Below are 15,774 nucleotides of genomic sequence, written 5' to 3'. Positions count from 1 at the left end.
TCCTGAACTAGCGGTGCTGTTTCACTCCAGAAAAGTCATCAGTGAGAGGGCAGAGGTGAGAACAGTCCCTCTTTACAGCCATCCTTTCTTCTCCCAAGGCTCAGTATGTCTCAGCACCCCCAGGCCTCACTTATTCATTAGAATATTGTGTGAAAAGTCTTATTTCTTTTTTTTCTAAAGTTAATTTAATTTAATTTTAATTTCTTTTTTAGAGAGAGAGCATGAGTGGGTGAGAAGGGTGGGGGGGCGAAGAGAGAGAGAGGGAGAATTTTTTTTTTATGTTTAATTTTTAAGAGAGAGAGAGAGAGAGAGAGAGAGAGAGACAGACTGAGCGTGAATGGGGAGGGGCAGAGAGACAGAGAGGGAGACACAGAATCTGAAGCTGTCTCTAGGCTCCCAGCTGTCAGCACAGAGCCCGACATGGGGCTCAAATTCGCGAAGCATGAGATCATGACCTGAGCCAAAGTTGGACACTTAAACGACTGAGCCACTCCGGCGCCCCGAGAGAGAATCTTAAACAGACTCCTTGCTCAGTGCAAAGCCTGAGCTTGATCTCACAACCCTGGGATTATGACTTGGGCTGTAATCAAGAGTAGGATACTAAACTGACTGGGCCACCCAGGTGCCCCTGAACAGTCTTTTTCAATTCAAGTCTTAACCATATCACTCAAACTTATTAAATAGCTGTGGAAATTATCTACCCATAAGCTACAAATGTCATGATACCAGCTTAAAGCTAGCTTTAAAAAGTTGCTTAAATTTTGTGCACTTTATGCATTTTTTCTTTGGAAAATACAGGGTAGTTATGAGCTGTGGCTGTTGGTGTGTGGGTATTGCTGATCTGTATAAAGAATGTCTTCACTCTTTACAGAGTAAAGTGTCAAATTTATTTCCTTTTCTTTGGAGTAAATACAGTCCTTATTATATTACTATTTTATTTTCCCTCTGTTACTGAGTGAAAGGTAGGGTATTTTGGAGAACTGAATTCTAGAAAAGGTGAGTGTAGACATTCCTTGTAAGGATCAGAAAGTAGTCACGGAAAGGTAAAGAAAAGATACGGAGAGCAAATGCAGCAGGCCAAGCTAGCCTGTAAGAGGCAAATGTGTAGGCACTCAATAGGAATTCACCAGCATAGAAAATATCAGACTAGAATACCAGCCTCTAAACAGGAAATCAGGACTTAACAGATGCATTCTAATCAACGTCTGTGTGAGATGAAGTTTACAAGAAAGTTACAAAGAAAAAGTGAAAGATCAATGAGAAAAATACCACATTTTCTCTAGAAGTTTATTGTTTTAAACCTTCTTAATAATTTTTAAACATGTTAATATTTGTTTAATGTCTGTTGTTTTTATTTTTTTTAAATTTTTAATGTTTATTTATTTTTGAGAGAGAGAAAAGAGAGAGATAGAGAGACAGAGCATGAGTGGGGGAGGAGCAGACAGAGAGGGAAACACAGAATTTGAAGCAGGCACCAGGCTCTGAGCTGTCAGCACAGAGCCTGATGTGGGGCTTGAACTCACGGACTGTGAGATCATGACCTGAGCTGAAGTCAGAAGTTTAACCGACTGAGCCACCCAGGTGCCCTGAATGTCTGTTGTTTTTAATAAAAAGTCTTTAAAACAGCAGAAATTAGTGTTTATAAATCCAGCAGGCTAGAGCCGATACTATCAGGCAAAGCATACTCCTGCACAAACAAGCTCACGAGTTAAAAGCCTACTGACCACCTAGCTGCTTCCTTGCTATTGTAACCAGAAAAAGTATTTAACGGCAGAGGAGCGAGGATGACCCAGCTGAGCTCCCAAATACAAACCTGCTTACAACATCACAAACAAATGCCACTCTGAGATTTTCACTTATGAAGTTGCATAATATTATAGCCCATGCAAGGATCTTTTTTCCGACTCTATAAAGAACAAATGGTCCCTCCAAGTTGTTCCTCTGATATTAAATTTTAATTGGGAAAAATAAGACTATTCAACAATAACTGGCACTTGTTTTGTACTCAATAGTTTCCGTACACTTTAATGCACATCATTATATCGGATGGCCTTGCAAGTTACACAGAGCAAGCCTGACCATCTCCATTTTATGGCTGTGTGGCAGCAAGCTGACGTGGCTTCCTTGAGATCATGGTGCTGATCACTGAAGGAGCTAGACCAGAACCTAGACCCTCTGATTCCCATCTGAAAAAGCCTTTCCTTGAGCCTCCAGCCAGGCTGACTCCTGCAGTGGCCGGCCGGTGTGGTCACTAGGCTAGCCGAGCTTCCCAAGCTGCTCTGAAGGCAGCCAGTTGAATCAAGATCATGTGATATGTTTGGTGGGTTTCGAGCTTCAGTTTGGGACTCAGTTTGCAGCTTCTGAAATCTACTTACTGGGTCATGACCAGCATTTTTAAATGAAATTAAAAAGTAGAGAAACTATTAGAGGGCAGAAATCTAAATCACTATCTTGAAAAGGACTCTCGCACTGTTGGTGGGAATGCAAACTGGTGTAGCCACTCTGGAAAACAGTGTGGAGGTTCCTCAAAAAATTAAAAATAGATCTACTCAATGACCCAGCAATAGCACTGCTAGGAATTTACCCAAGGGATACAGGAGTGCTGATGCACAGGGACACTTATACCCCAATGTTTATAGCAGCACTTTCAACAATAGCCAAATTATGGAAAGAGCCTAAATGTCCATTGAGTGATAAATGGATAAAGAAATTGTGGTTTATATACACAATGGAATACTACTTGGCAATGAGAAAGAATGAAATATGGCCTTTTGTAGCAACGTGGATGGAACTGGAGAGTGTTATGCTAAGTGAAATAAGTCCTACAGAGAAAGACAGATACCATATGTTTTCACTTTTATGTGGATCCTGGGAAACTTAACAGAAGACCATGGGGGAGGGGAAGGGGAAAAAAAAAGTTAGAGAGGGAGGGAGTCAAACCATAAGAGACTCTTAAAAACTGAGAATAAACTGAGGGTTGATGGGGGGTGGGAGGGAGGGGAAAGTGGGTGATGGGCATTGAGGAGGGCACCTGTTGGGATGAGCACTGGGTGTTATATGGAAACCAATTTGACAATAAATTTCATATTTAAAAAAAAAAAGAGAGAAAAGGTATCTGCACTCCCATTGTTCACTGAAGCATTATTCACAATAGCCAAGGGATGGAAACAACCTAGGTGTCTGTTGATGGATGAACAGATAAAGAAAAGTGTGAGATAGATAGATAGATAGACAGATGAATGAATATTATTTGGCCTTAAAAAGGAAGGAAATCCTGCCCTTTGCAACAACATGGATGAACCTGGAAGGCATTATGCTAAGTGAAATAAACCAGACAGGGGAAAACAAATATGGTATGGAATCACTTATATGTAGAATTAAAAAGAAAAACAAAAGGTCAAAATAAAATGGTGGTTGCCAGGGGTTGGGGGCTGGAGAAGACAGGGAGAGGCTGGTAAAAGGGTACAAACTTTCAGTTATAAGATGAATGAGGTCTGAGGATCTAATGCATAACATGGTGACTGTAGTGAATAATACTGTATTATATAACTGAAATTTGCTGAGAGAGTAGAACTTGAGTGTTCTCACAAAAGAAAGAAAGAAAGAAAGAAAGAAAGAAAGAAAGAAAGAAAGAAAGAAAAAGGTAAATATGGGAGGTGATGTACATATTAATTCACTTGATGGTGGGGGGGATCTTTCACAATGTATAGGTATAGGTATAGGTATAGGTATAGGTATAGGTATAGGTATATCAAATCATCACACTGTACACTTTAAATACATTACAATTGTATTTGTCAATTATACCTCAATAAAGCTGAAAAAAAAGAGAAGTCTGTAGTACAACTTTAAAAAAAGAGAAATATTAGGGGCGCCTGGGTGGCTCAGTTGGTTAAGTGTCCGACTTAGGCTCAGGTCATGATCTCACAGTTCCCGAGTTTGAGCTCAGAGCCTGGATCCTGCTTCGGATTCTGTGTCTCCCTCTCTCTCTGCCCCTCCCCTGCTCACACTCTGTCTCTCTCTCTCTCAAAAATAAACATTAGAAAAAGAAAAGAAAAGAAAAGAGAAATATCCAAGAGCACTGTACATAGTAAGAGTGGGCACTGTTTTGTAAAATACTTGTTTCAAATACATTTATGTGTGGGTATAAATGTACGATACTGAGTCACAAATTTAAGTGTATTATACTTATTTTAAGGGTAACTTAAAAGAAACTTGTATTTCTTTCAGACGATCAGAGGAAAAAAGGAACGAGGGAAAACATGAATGCAGCTAAGCTGATCAGGCGGCTGGACTGCTCTGCTGGCAGCCGGAGCCCCGAATGGACCTGGGAATGTGGGTGTTGTGAGGGGCAGGGGGGCTGGAAAAAAGATCCCTGCTGTCCTGAAGTGGGCAGGAGGTTAAAAGACGAGATAATCTTGAAGCCAGAACCTGTGTTTGGTCCTTTTTTATGTTCTTAGTGCTTAGTCCGGCAGCACTAACTGGCATAGGAAACCCTGAATGAATATTTGTTGAATGAATGCATGGAAATGAGTAAGGTTTACAGATTTTTAAAGGCTCCTCTTAAAAATTCAATTAGGCTTGGAAATGAATCCAAGCAGTCTACATTTATGAAAAGCTTGTTTCCAAAACCTTAATTTGCAAATTGGTTTTTGGAACTTCAAACATCATTATACATGGCAGTTGGGATCCCAGGCCAGCCCACAACCACCTTTTTAAGCCTGAGATGTATCTGAAGCTAATACTGAGAAGCAAAGCTGCGTTTCCATGGGAAAAACGCATCCACATCATTCCAGTTAGGAATGCCAGGAAGCAAATTAGCCTCCAGATGGCAGAGAAGCACCTCCCCTGACCCCATTCCTCTTGCTGCAGCTGGACTGGCCTCTGCGAAGCCATTTCTGATGGGCTGGGAGGGAGGCGAGAGGCAGCACAGTGTGAGAGTTCATTTCCTATATAATGCCCTATGTTTCTTTGATTCCACGGTTTTAAACTTTGTGTACCCTTCCACGTTTGTTACAGAATGTGGCACAAGAACAAAACTTTCTCATCGTCAGGATACATAAAAGCATACTTCTTTATGAGAAACATGACTCTTAATGGACTAAAAGCATGAATATTTACAAGAAACATGAAATTTTGACTAAAGGAAGAGACTTCATGAGTGAGGGCTTTGGGGAGATGAGAAAAATAGTGGTGAAAATATCAGATTGCAAGTGACAGAATCTCTCAATAATCTTACCAGAAACAAATTACACAGCACCTTGAAATCTAAAGACCTGAAAGGCCATTCACACCTGGCCTGGAGATAACATGGCTGTGTGTAGGGTCTGGCATTCAGGAATTTTAATGTGTCTCATAGAAAAAAAATTCTGCCAATCTTGCTTTGTAGGCAATGAAACTCAGACCAATTATCTGATGCAAATGTGGAGGAATTTAGAAATCATTTTGTTGGGCATCTGTTTTGACATTTAACCTAATACTTCTTCCAAAGCAAAAAGTGCTGAAATTTCGTATGTTCAAATGACTCCAATGAAAAGTGTGAACCTGGATGAACTGAGTTTGGTTTATCTAATAATAAGAAATTCAAAGGACTTTTTTTTTTTTTTTTTTTTTTTTTTTTGCATCAGCACCAAGCTGGAAACTGAAGATTCAAAGATTCAAAATAGTTCTGGCCTGCATGTGAATTGCCATCTCTTGTAGACAGCACAGGCATGCCCACTACTAACTTGAGTACGAGGCTAATAACATAGGGCTGGACAAAATTTATTAGTGCAGAGAGAGACAGAAACTGAGGAAGGTTTGTGGAGGAAGGTAAAATTTGACTGGGGCCTTGAAGGACAGGAGGGAAGTCCGAAGCAGACGTGGTAGGCCGCCTTCCTCCCGCCCCACTACCATCCCTTCTCCACCCCACCCCAGCCTACCCACTCCAAAACTTCTCTGGAATCCCAGGTTTCCATGGAATAGTTCAGGAGCCATTGATCTTGTTTAATGCCTTTATTCCAGATGAGGTGGCCGAGGTACATGCGGATGTTCCTGTGTAGGGAACAGAGTGAGCCAAGGCATGGAGGTGGCCGGCGCATGATGAATTTGGGGAACAGCGCGTGATCCAACTCAGCTGCAGCAGGGACAGGTCGAAATGGAAAGGAATACTGAAGGCAGATTATAGAGAATTTTGAATGCCACATTAAGGAGAGTGGGTCCCCTTCTCAAAGGTGGTGGGGGGAGGGACAGGATGAGAAAGGGGAGAGAGACTGAGGCCAGGACCAGAGAGGAGGCAGTTATAATTGTCCAGGTGAGAGGCAATAACTGTTGAAGTTCAGGAAATGATAGAGTGAGTGAAGAGTGAGAGAGACATGGAGAAGTAAATTGATAGAACCACAGGCATGATGGAGCAGGAAAACTCGGACAACTCAGAACTGAGAGTTGAGAGAGAGACACAGGACACTGGTGGGTGTGCATGCACACAGATTGGGCTTTTTTCCAGCATTCCAGGCCCTGTTGACCAGCTGTGTAACACTGGGCAGACCCTTCACTATTATGTGCCTCAGTGTCCTCCTCTGAAATAACGGCATTAAAAAAGACCAGTGGCTTCTGAACTGTTCCATGAAGATCTGGGATTCCAAGGAAGTTTTGGTGGAGTGGGCAGAGTGGCGTGGGGTGGAGAAGAGATAGGGAGTGGAGTGGAGGTAAGCAACGGGGCGTGATTTGGGAGTGCAGTAGGGGAGGGGTCTAGGTCCTAAACCATTCAACCAGAACATCTCTTGTACTTAACAGAATTCCTTGTAGCATTAAATTTGCTTAAAACAAGAACAAAAACAAAACAAAAACCTAAAACAACTCGTTTGATAACCACTGGCCTGTGGAGATAACCTCTAAAACCCCTTTGAGCTCTCACACTTGAGAGATCGCACTTATCGAAAGGGGTGATCCAAGATATCTGCTAATGTACTGGAGGTAGGTCTCATTTTCGGGACCCCATTGAGTTCCTCTGTTTATTTGATTAACTGTTGCACAAACGCTGGAACAACTGGAACAACAATTGTCATGCTGAATCGGTGCCAAAACTCTCAAAAATGGGAAAGATTTACTGAAAGGCCATTTGGTATTCTTACTCTTGTGTGGTACCTTTTCCCAGGACCCAATAAGTTTTCCAAACCTCATAAACACCAGCGTGAAAAGAGCTCTTGCCTGCAGTACAAAGGCACTGGTTTCGTTACTGACTGTTGTCTGGCTTTGGGTAAGTTGAGTTACCCCTCTGGGTTTCGTCTCCTTGTCTATAGAATGAGAACATCGCAGCAAACAATCCTAGAGGCCCCTTCTAGCTTTAACATTCCACAGTTTCATGATTCTAAACCTTGGAGCCTGTTATCTGAACAATTCCCTGATCAATTGCATGTGCTCTCAATCTTGTTCGGTCACAGTCAGATGGTCAGTATATTAAGGGCTTTGGGCTGTTGACTTTAAGGATTGGGCAATGTGTGCTTTAGCCAAGATCTCTGATTCCTGCAAATGGATCATTCTGAGCAAAGGGCTCAGGTCTAAATTAACAGCAGATCTTCAGAAACACAATACTTTGTGGATCAGTATTTGCAGTAGAGAAACCCTGTGCCTAGGTAAAACCCTTACAAATGGTCTACAAACCACCATAGAAATGGAAACGAGGAAAACCAATCGAACAACCACAAAGTTTAGACCAGAAAGTTTCATACAGGTCTGAAATTTACACACTGCCTGCCTCCCTTTGCCTCCTGATTTCTCCTCTCCCCTCCCTCTCCCACAATTAAATTTTTTTCTTTTCTCTTCTCTCTTTTATAAGAACAATTCCTTTGTAAAAAGAAAGAAAAAAGAAAAATTTAAAGCCAAGAGGCAAAGTGAGCACTCACTGGGAGAGCGCGGCCAGGCTGCGTCTTCCCTGCAATCCGGATCCCCCGAGCATGTCTGTAGCTGGAAGGGGTGGCGGGTTGCTGGAGGTGCTGAGACTCTCCTGGCAGTCAGGGCGTGGGCCGGGCCCCCGGAGGTGCCATGTTTTCTGTGGCTGAAATGCAGTGTGCAGGATGCTCCGGTGTTCTCCCTTTGTGTTAACACTTTGGTCTGTCCCTGTGACGAAAGTCTGGGCTTGTCCTCAGCCAAATCTACTCCTCCCCACCCTTTCCCTCCGCATAGGATCATCAGAGAGCTGATTGTTATTTTTTACTGTAATCTCTCTAATAGAGGCCCATCCTGTTTAGACTGTAAAGGGTGAAGATTGCTTCGAGATTTCCAGACTGTTATTAGTGGGTACTAGGGGCCAGGATACTCAGTAGCTTTCATGAAGACTTTATATGATTAATTACAATTATTCCAAGGTAGAGAACTAGTCAAAGGAAAAGACAGTAATCCATGTGCTCAGCCTTTTAGAAAACAGTTGATCATGGGATCGCTTGCGTGCCGAATCTCACTCTGAAGAGATCAACAGAAATCAGCCCACCAAAAAGTTCACATGGGTGCAGTTCTCAGGCCCTCATTCTGAGCTCTGTTCTCAATTAGCATTGGTGTAGGTGCTTTCCAAAGCAAACAGTTCCCACTGAGAAATCAAATCTGAGAAACTCCTCTTAGCCCTTTTATCCAGGGAAAGATGGATGCATGATATAAAAATGCAAACCAAAGGCAAAGGGAAGAGAGACGGCTCTATCAGTGATCTGCTGGGTTATACGGGGTGTTTGGCGCTCACGCCCCTCAGTAAAATGAGGGCAACAACCTGCCTAGGAACATGTTGCAACAGTCTGCCTGGTCTGCACCCATCGCACTCTGGTGCGGTGATCTCATCAGCCAAACCAGGCAAGGGAGCCTGGTCAGCAACAGCTTGGGAAGCAACCAAATTCCAGTCCCTGAGGAGGGGGTGGTTGTTGATTCTATCTGGAGATGACATTCCCTCTGGGCTTGAGTTATGAATACGCTTCTTCATCTCTAACAGGCAAAGATCAGATTGGTGCTGCGGAACGCGGATGCATCAGACTTTCTGTCAAATGAGTAGAACAACTCAGTTCTCTCAACAGAAGGTTGAGATGAGTCTTTTGGTAAATAGCAGGAGAAGCCATCAACTCCACACACTGAGAGCCCCCTTCACAGAACGAAAAACATCTTTTGAGAGCTACAGCTTTGTGTCACAAACAAGGGCGCAGAAGCACAGAGCGTTTGAACAGTTCGCCAGTGTCGGGGAGCAGAGCCACATCATTGACCTTTGTACTCAACTTAGAGAAGTTTCATTCAGATAGGTTAAATGCTCTTGTCATTTCAAGCAACTAGAAAATTTTGGTTGTTTTCCTGCTTAAATACTATGCTGTCATCAAAGTCAGGGTTTATAGAGTAAATGCAGTTTAATGAATTTCAAAGTTAACTATCTCCATGTATCATGACATATACACATTTAAACATCTCTCTGATTATATATATTGTCACTCAACATATGCTGACTATATAAAATTCATGAGACACTCATAAAAATAGAGCTATGTCTGCCTCAACAGAATTCTCACTGACCTGGCTTGAGTTTATGGCTCCAGAGCTGAGATAGAAACATGTATCGGGGCATTTTGCTATGCTCCTTTCTACCAAATTTTGCACATTGATTTTTTTTCCCTTCACCAAGCTCAGTGTTCTGCTGTGGCGGGCAGAATGATACTCCTCCCAAAGATATCCATGTCCTAATCTCTATAATTTATGAATATGTGCAATATGCAAAAGGAACTTTGTGGCTGTAACTAAGTTACAGGCATTGATATAGGGAGATGATCCTGGATTCTCCAGATGTGTGTTCAATCTAATTGTATGGGTCTTTAAAGTTGGAGAGCCCTCTCTGGCTGTGGTCAGAGAGAGAGGTGACTACAGTGGAATGGCCAGAGAGATGTGACATTGCTGGCGCTGAGGATGGGAGGAAGGGGGCCAAGAGGCCAAGATTGAGGGTGGCCTCTAGAAGCCAGCAAGGCAAGGAAATGGGTTCTCCCCTAGAGCCTCCAGAAGGATGACGCCCCGCCCGCACCTCGATTTTGGCCCCTTGAACGTGTGTTGGGACTTGGAAGCTTTAGCATGGTAGATAATCAGCGTGTGCTATTTGAAGTCACTGAGCTTGTCGTTATTTGTTACAGCAGTGATAGATTATTAATAAATACATTTGCTTACGGGCCTCATTTGACCTTGGGAATTCATTTCAGCTCCTGATTTCCCCTTCCTCCCAATACACTCCAATCTTAAGGTGGCAAGCATAGTTTGGCTGTATTTGGAATGAGCTCATAAAATGGAGTAGCTTGGAAAAAATTCTGTTATTTTTCCAGATCAGTCTTATCTCTCTCTCTCTTTATCTCTTTCATCACACACACACACACACACACACACACACACACACACACGCACGCAGGCGCGCGCACCTTACCTTCCATGGGGGAGAGCAAGAATTTGGTAATCTTCCACTAACACGCTGACATTCATGTACTAAAAGTATGCTAGTGGTGAGCTGTATAAAGGATATCCACCAAGCTCTTTTCCTAGCCCTAAAGATAATAGGTAAATCATTCACACTCTTTGTTGGCACCTTGTTACTAATGAAATGTATTTGGGAAGTAGCTGTCTGTCTTTAGCCTGTGATAGTACAACTAGCAGGTGTCCCAACTTGTGCTACTTAGTAGTGTACCGACACAGCAATAGTGAAGAGAGAAGGGAGTTTTGGACCTGGGTCAGATACCGGTGGGAAATAGGAAGAGCACAAGGGCCAACGAAAGGGAGTCTGGATGCATTTGACAGGCAGGGAGAGAAGTGAATCGTGAGCTGAGGGCAAGGCTGGAGTAGACAACAATTTCCAGGCAGCCCTCTGGGGGTCTGGCTAGCTGGGGCTGCAGAGGCAAGATGAGAGGAATTAGGAAGAACACACCAAAAAGGCTAATGTGCTCTCACTGTGTAGCACAGACATGGGTACTGAGAGCCCTGCTTCCAGAACTGGTCTCTGAGAACTGGATTAATGATCATTCACCAGCACCACGAAGGATGGAGGCAGTCATGCATATGTCAGCAAGACAGTGGGTGTCACACATGTGACATTTCAGGACTATTTTACTAAGGAAAATGGAAGTCTGGGCTAGTCTCAAATTACTCATAGCATCCTCCTTTTCTGGACACTTTATTTAATTTTTTATCAAAGGTTTGAGGGAGGTCAGTGCAATAGAAAGGAATAGCTCCTACCACAGGGTGGTCCTTTATTAATAAAATATGATTTAAAAAAATAACTTAACTTCATGGAGGTAGGAGACTGGACCACATGATCTGTTCCAGACTTTACAGTCTGCAATGGTTGTTTGAGAACAGCTTCTACCTTGGAACAATTCCCTAGGGAAAAGTGAGGTATGTGGGAAGTGCCTGTGTCCTGCCCTAATGCACTTTAGACACACACACACAGACACACAGACACACAGACACACACACACACACACACACACACACACACACACAGCCACTTATTTCCTACAGAAACTCAAACCCCAAAGAAATCTACTCCCTTGAGAGACAACAGTTCAATAATTTAAAAGGGATTTTTAAAAAGCCTCTTGAAAAATACTCTCTTATAAAGAAATTCCTAGACTCCATACTCTTAGAATGAGGCAAAATATCTTGCCTAGATGGCTGCTTATCAAGGGGTTGATAGGAATGGGGTTCCTGGGTTGTGCAGTCGATTAAGCATCCAACTCTTGATTTCGCCTCAGGTCATGATCTCATGGGTTCATGAGTTCAAGGCCTGTGTTGGGCTTTGTGCTGACAGCTGACAGGCTGCTTGAGATTCTCTCTCTCTGCCCCTTTCCCTCTCTCTCACTGTCTCAAAAAAGAAAAATGGGGTGGGGTATGTTGGATAGGAATGGAAGTGAAGGGGTTAACTACATATAAGCAGGCAGATCCTATTTCCTTCTTTCCATGGGCCCCTTGTATTCTTCCCTCCACGGCTGATGGCATCTCACTACCCTCATGGCATCGAACATGTTCACTTGAACAATATTGCTTTGCATTGTCCTGTGATCTTGCATCTTAATGGGTCCTCCTAAGAAAACTTCCCATGAAATACTCCTCCCTTTATCCATGTCCCATCACAGAAATTACAGACTCCTCTTCTCTCTTTATTCTTCTTTCTACCTTCCAGTAATGCCTTTTCCTTGTTTCTCCTGCCTCACTGCATCTTTGCTAATGTCTTCCTAGTTCCTGCTGTGTTTTCCTCTAGGGATCCATGGTGGGCTGGGTGGGGGTGGAGGAATGAATGGACCGTTCTGGAAAGTCATCCTTTACCCTCACCCTGCCCTTCCCGTGCAACTCACTGTCCTTAACTGGTATCCTTGTGGCCTTTGCTGACACAATTCTCTGAACTATTCTTGGTGTGATCTGTCTGTAGGCTTGTACAGTATCATGTGTGTTACATTCTCTTATCTCTCACAATGGCAGCCATGTAGTTTTGTCCCAACATGTTCCTGCCTGGCCCCTTCTCACTTAACACTATTTCAATTTTTACTACAAGCCAGTCACCCAGGGAAATGCTGTGGGGGATCCAAAGATGAGGCGGTCAGACTCAGAGGGAGGTAAGGTATGTATACAAACACTGTGATACAAGATAGAAAGTGAACGACACTCTGAAGGCAGTGGGGCTAAAGTACTATGCTTCAAAGATGGCATCCTGTGATCAAGGCCCCAGTATTTAATCACACTTACGCTCAATTTATTCTGTTACTGAACTGTACTTCCTGTTGCCAAAATAGAAACCCACTTATCTCTATCAGGGCCACAGGTACTAAATCATGCTTTAGCCTCATCTTTTCTAGGCTACGTGCCAGTGCCTATTTTCCATTCTTTTAATATCAGCCTGAAACATAACAACTCTTCAAGCGGGAAACCAAAATTGGACATAATAAAGGCTTGACCAAGTCTGAATGTGCCTGGATGAAGGCCCAGTGCTGCCTGCCACGTTCCTGTTAACACGTCTTGAACATCGTTTTCACATTGATAATAGCATCTCTTACAGAGATCATTCATTCATTTCTGTGCTAAATCCAGGATTGTTTTTCGTCCTCTCCAGATCTGTTGCTTTGTCAGTCTATATCCAGCATTTATTGTAAAGCTAGTTTTGTTGTTATTATTTGACCTTAACATAGAAAGCTTCATACTGTTTTCAGAGGCCCATTTTTCAACTCTTTCAGGACATTCTGTATTGTATTTTTCTTGTTGAAGGTCTTAGTAAATGAGGAACACATAACCTGATTTCAAGAAGGGAGAAAAAGATCTTTCAAAGAGCACCTCCCTGAATTTCAGTACCTGGGAAGTCTATCTATTTGAGGCAACATGAAGTTCAAGGTTCTAGATTGCACTAATGGTGGGTTTCTAGATTTCTTTCTCCCCTTGCTAGCCTGTGAGCTCCTTGAGGAGAAGTACTGTGCCCAACCATCTTTTTGACTCTCCCCTTGTTCCAGTTATCACAGTGGTTGGCAGAGAGCAGGGCTTCTGTAATATGTGCCGCATAAATGAATTCGTGCACGTGGCTTCATAATGAGCAAATAACTACTTTGACCAAGTGGATTTATTTTTTTCTGTAGTTGAGTCAAGATGGAAGGATAAGTGATGTGAATGGTGGCCTGGCCTTAAGTTTCATGGTGCCCACCACTGGAATTGAGATGCATCTGGGTATGACTGAGTGGTAAAGTGGGTCTGGGTGGGGGAGAATCGCAGGGAGGTCTGGCGAGTTGTTTGCTATCACATGCCTGAACCCAACCCTATTGCCCCAGGTCTGTGCCCCGAGGAAAGGTGGACTGCAGGGAAGCTGAAACTGTTTCCACAAGGTGTTTGCTGAGTCTAGGCCAAGCTTTGGTGCCTGAGTGACAAAGGGTAACAGAGCAGAGGATAGGGTCAGCACCCCTACTTCTGTCCAGAGCACAGCATGGTTCTAGAATTCTGGAGGACTGAAAGGAATACAAGGCCACTTTGGTACCTTGAAGTTTGGAGCATAAGGACACCAGACGGTGCCTTTGACACAGAGGCCCAGGGTCTCAGGGCGGGCCCCAGGGCAGTGGCAGTGGAGGGTCCTCTGCAAATGCCTTCATGCAGAGTGGGGGCCAGGGCCTCACTGAGATAGAGGCATGCCAGCAAGAAGTCATGGGAGGTTGCACAGGGTGGATGAGTATACCATTCGTGAGCTTATGTGAGACAGATGTCCAGAAACAATCAGAGAGGACTTTTTTTTTTAATTGGTGGTGGAGTGGTCATCCTGCACAAGCAGGTAGCATTAAGAATTATATCATTAGTGGGGTGCCTGGGTGGCTCAGTCGATTAAGCATCTGACTCTTGATTTTGGCTCAGGTCATGATCTCACAATCCATGGGGTCGAGCCCCACATGGGGCTCTGCACTGATAGCACAGAGCCGGCTTGGGATTCTCTCTCTCCCTCTCTGCCCCTCCCCTGCTCACGCTCTCTCTCTCTCTCAAAATAAGTAAAAACTATAAAAAAATTAAAAACAATTTTATCATTAGTAATGTGATCCTATTGACACCCATAGGCAGATTATGATTGAAGATACATGGGTAACAGCTATAAGCGCTCTGTACCTTTTTAAAATTATGTTTTATTCTGAAATCTTTTCGACAAACTGAAAGGAATAAGGAAAATTCTATGTGCTCATCATCCCCCTTAGAAATAAAATCTTCAAAGTAACTTAGCACCCCTGAGTGCTTTTTGAGAATAGCATTCTGTCCCTTTCCACCTAGAAGTAGCTACTTTCTGGAATCTGTGTCTAAACCACGACTCAGTTATAAGGAGGGCATGATACTACAACTCAGTTAAAAGGAGGGCCTTCTCTCCTTCCCAAGGCCAGTCCTTGAGTCCCAGCATTCCATTGCTGACTCTTTCCCTTAAGCATATCCTGACCCCTGGTTGTATCCCCACTGGCAACTTAACATACATCTCCAATCAGTGCAATGCACCCTAACATTTATCATAAAGGGAACTTTTGTTCCGTGAAAAGATGATTAGCATTTGCCACCATTTGCCTGATATTTCCTGAAGTTTTCTGCTTTTACCCAACAAAGCTCTTCCTTCTCTTTTGCCTAGAATGTCTTTTAAAATTCCCTCTGCTTCCCTGAATTCTAGTGATTCTTTAAGAACCAGTGTCTAGCCCCACCTCTATAAAGTCTTCCTGCACGTGACTTTCTTTCTTTGTACTTTGCCATCTCAGGAGGAAAGAGGAGACTATTTGAGCCTACTCTTGTTTGCGTGCATTTGAGAGAATTATGTTGTCATGTATGAGTCAGCCCCTCTGGCTAACTTGTTGTGAAGCTCCCTATTTCTGTTTAAACTCTTTTGCAACAATTATTTAGATCTGCTCTCTAAGCTCTTTTTTTTTTTTTTTTTTTAAAGTCTGGATTTTTTAACCAGCTAGACTATTCTTTTTTCCTGGAGAGAAAAGTTTCTATCTTAAGGGGATCATGCCTCCAACTCCCCCTCTGCCCTCCAGCTTGAAACACATCTTTATTTTATTTTTTTCCCAATATATGAAATTTATTGTCAAATTGGTTTCCATACAACACCCAGTGCTCATCCCAAAAGGTGCCCTCCTCAATACCCATCACCCACCCTCCCCTCCCTCCCAACCCCATCAACCCTCAGTTTGTTCTCAGTTTTTAAGTCTCTTATGTTTTGGCTCTCTCCCACTCTAACCTTTTTTTTTTTTTTCCTTCCCCTCCCCCATGGGTTTCTGTTAAGTTGAAACACATCTTTAAAAA

The 15,774-nt window shown here is 43.1% G+C and overlaps 1 protein-coding gene across 10 annotated transcripts in view; it reads right to left on the bottom strand.

Annotated features, from left to right (window-relative positions):
- The window catches only part of CALD1 (caldesmon 1), a 211,158-nt gene that overhangs the window by 67,591 nt on the left and 127,793 nt on the right, over window positions 1-15,774 (bottom strand). Inside the window, exon 1 of one of the 10 annotated variants that reach the window (XM_047831741.1) lies at window positions 7,884-8,131. The exons of the other annotated variants lie outside the window; for them this stretch is intronic. Within the exon in view, the coding sequence (XP_047687697.1) occupies window positions 7,884-7,936 (53 nt within the window). The 5' untranslated portion in view covers window positions 7,937-8,131. Of the gene's footprint in view, window positions 1-7,883; window positions 8,132-15,774 lie in introns of those variants that run through there. 10 annotated transcript variants of the gene reach the window in all.

Source organism: Prionailurus viverrinus, chromosome A2 (assembly GCF_022837055.1).
Source record: "Prionailurus viverrinus isolate Anna chromosome A2, UM_Priviv_1.0, whole genome shotgun sequence".
NCBI classification, from domain to species: Eukaryota; Metazoa; Chordata; class Mammalia; order Carnivora; family Felidae; genus Prionailurus; species Prionailurus viverrinus.
The sequence above is the reverse complement of the archived record's forward strand: the minus strand, read 5'-3'. Positions and strand labels throughout refer to the sequence as shown.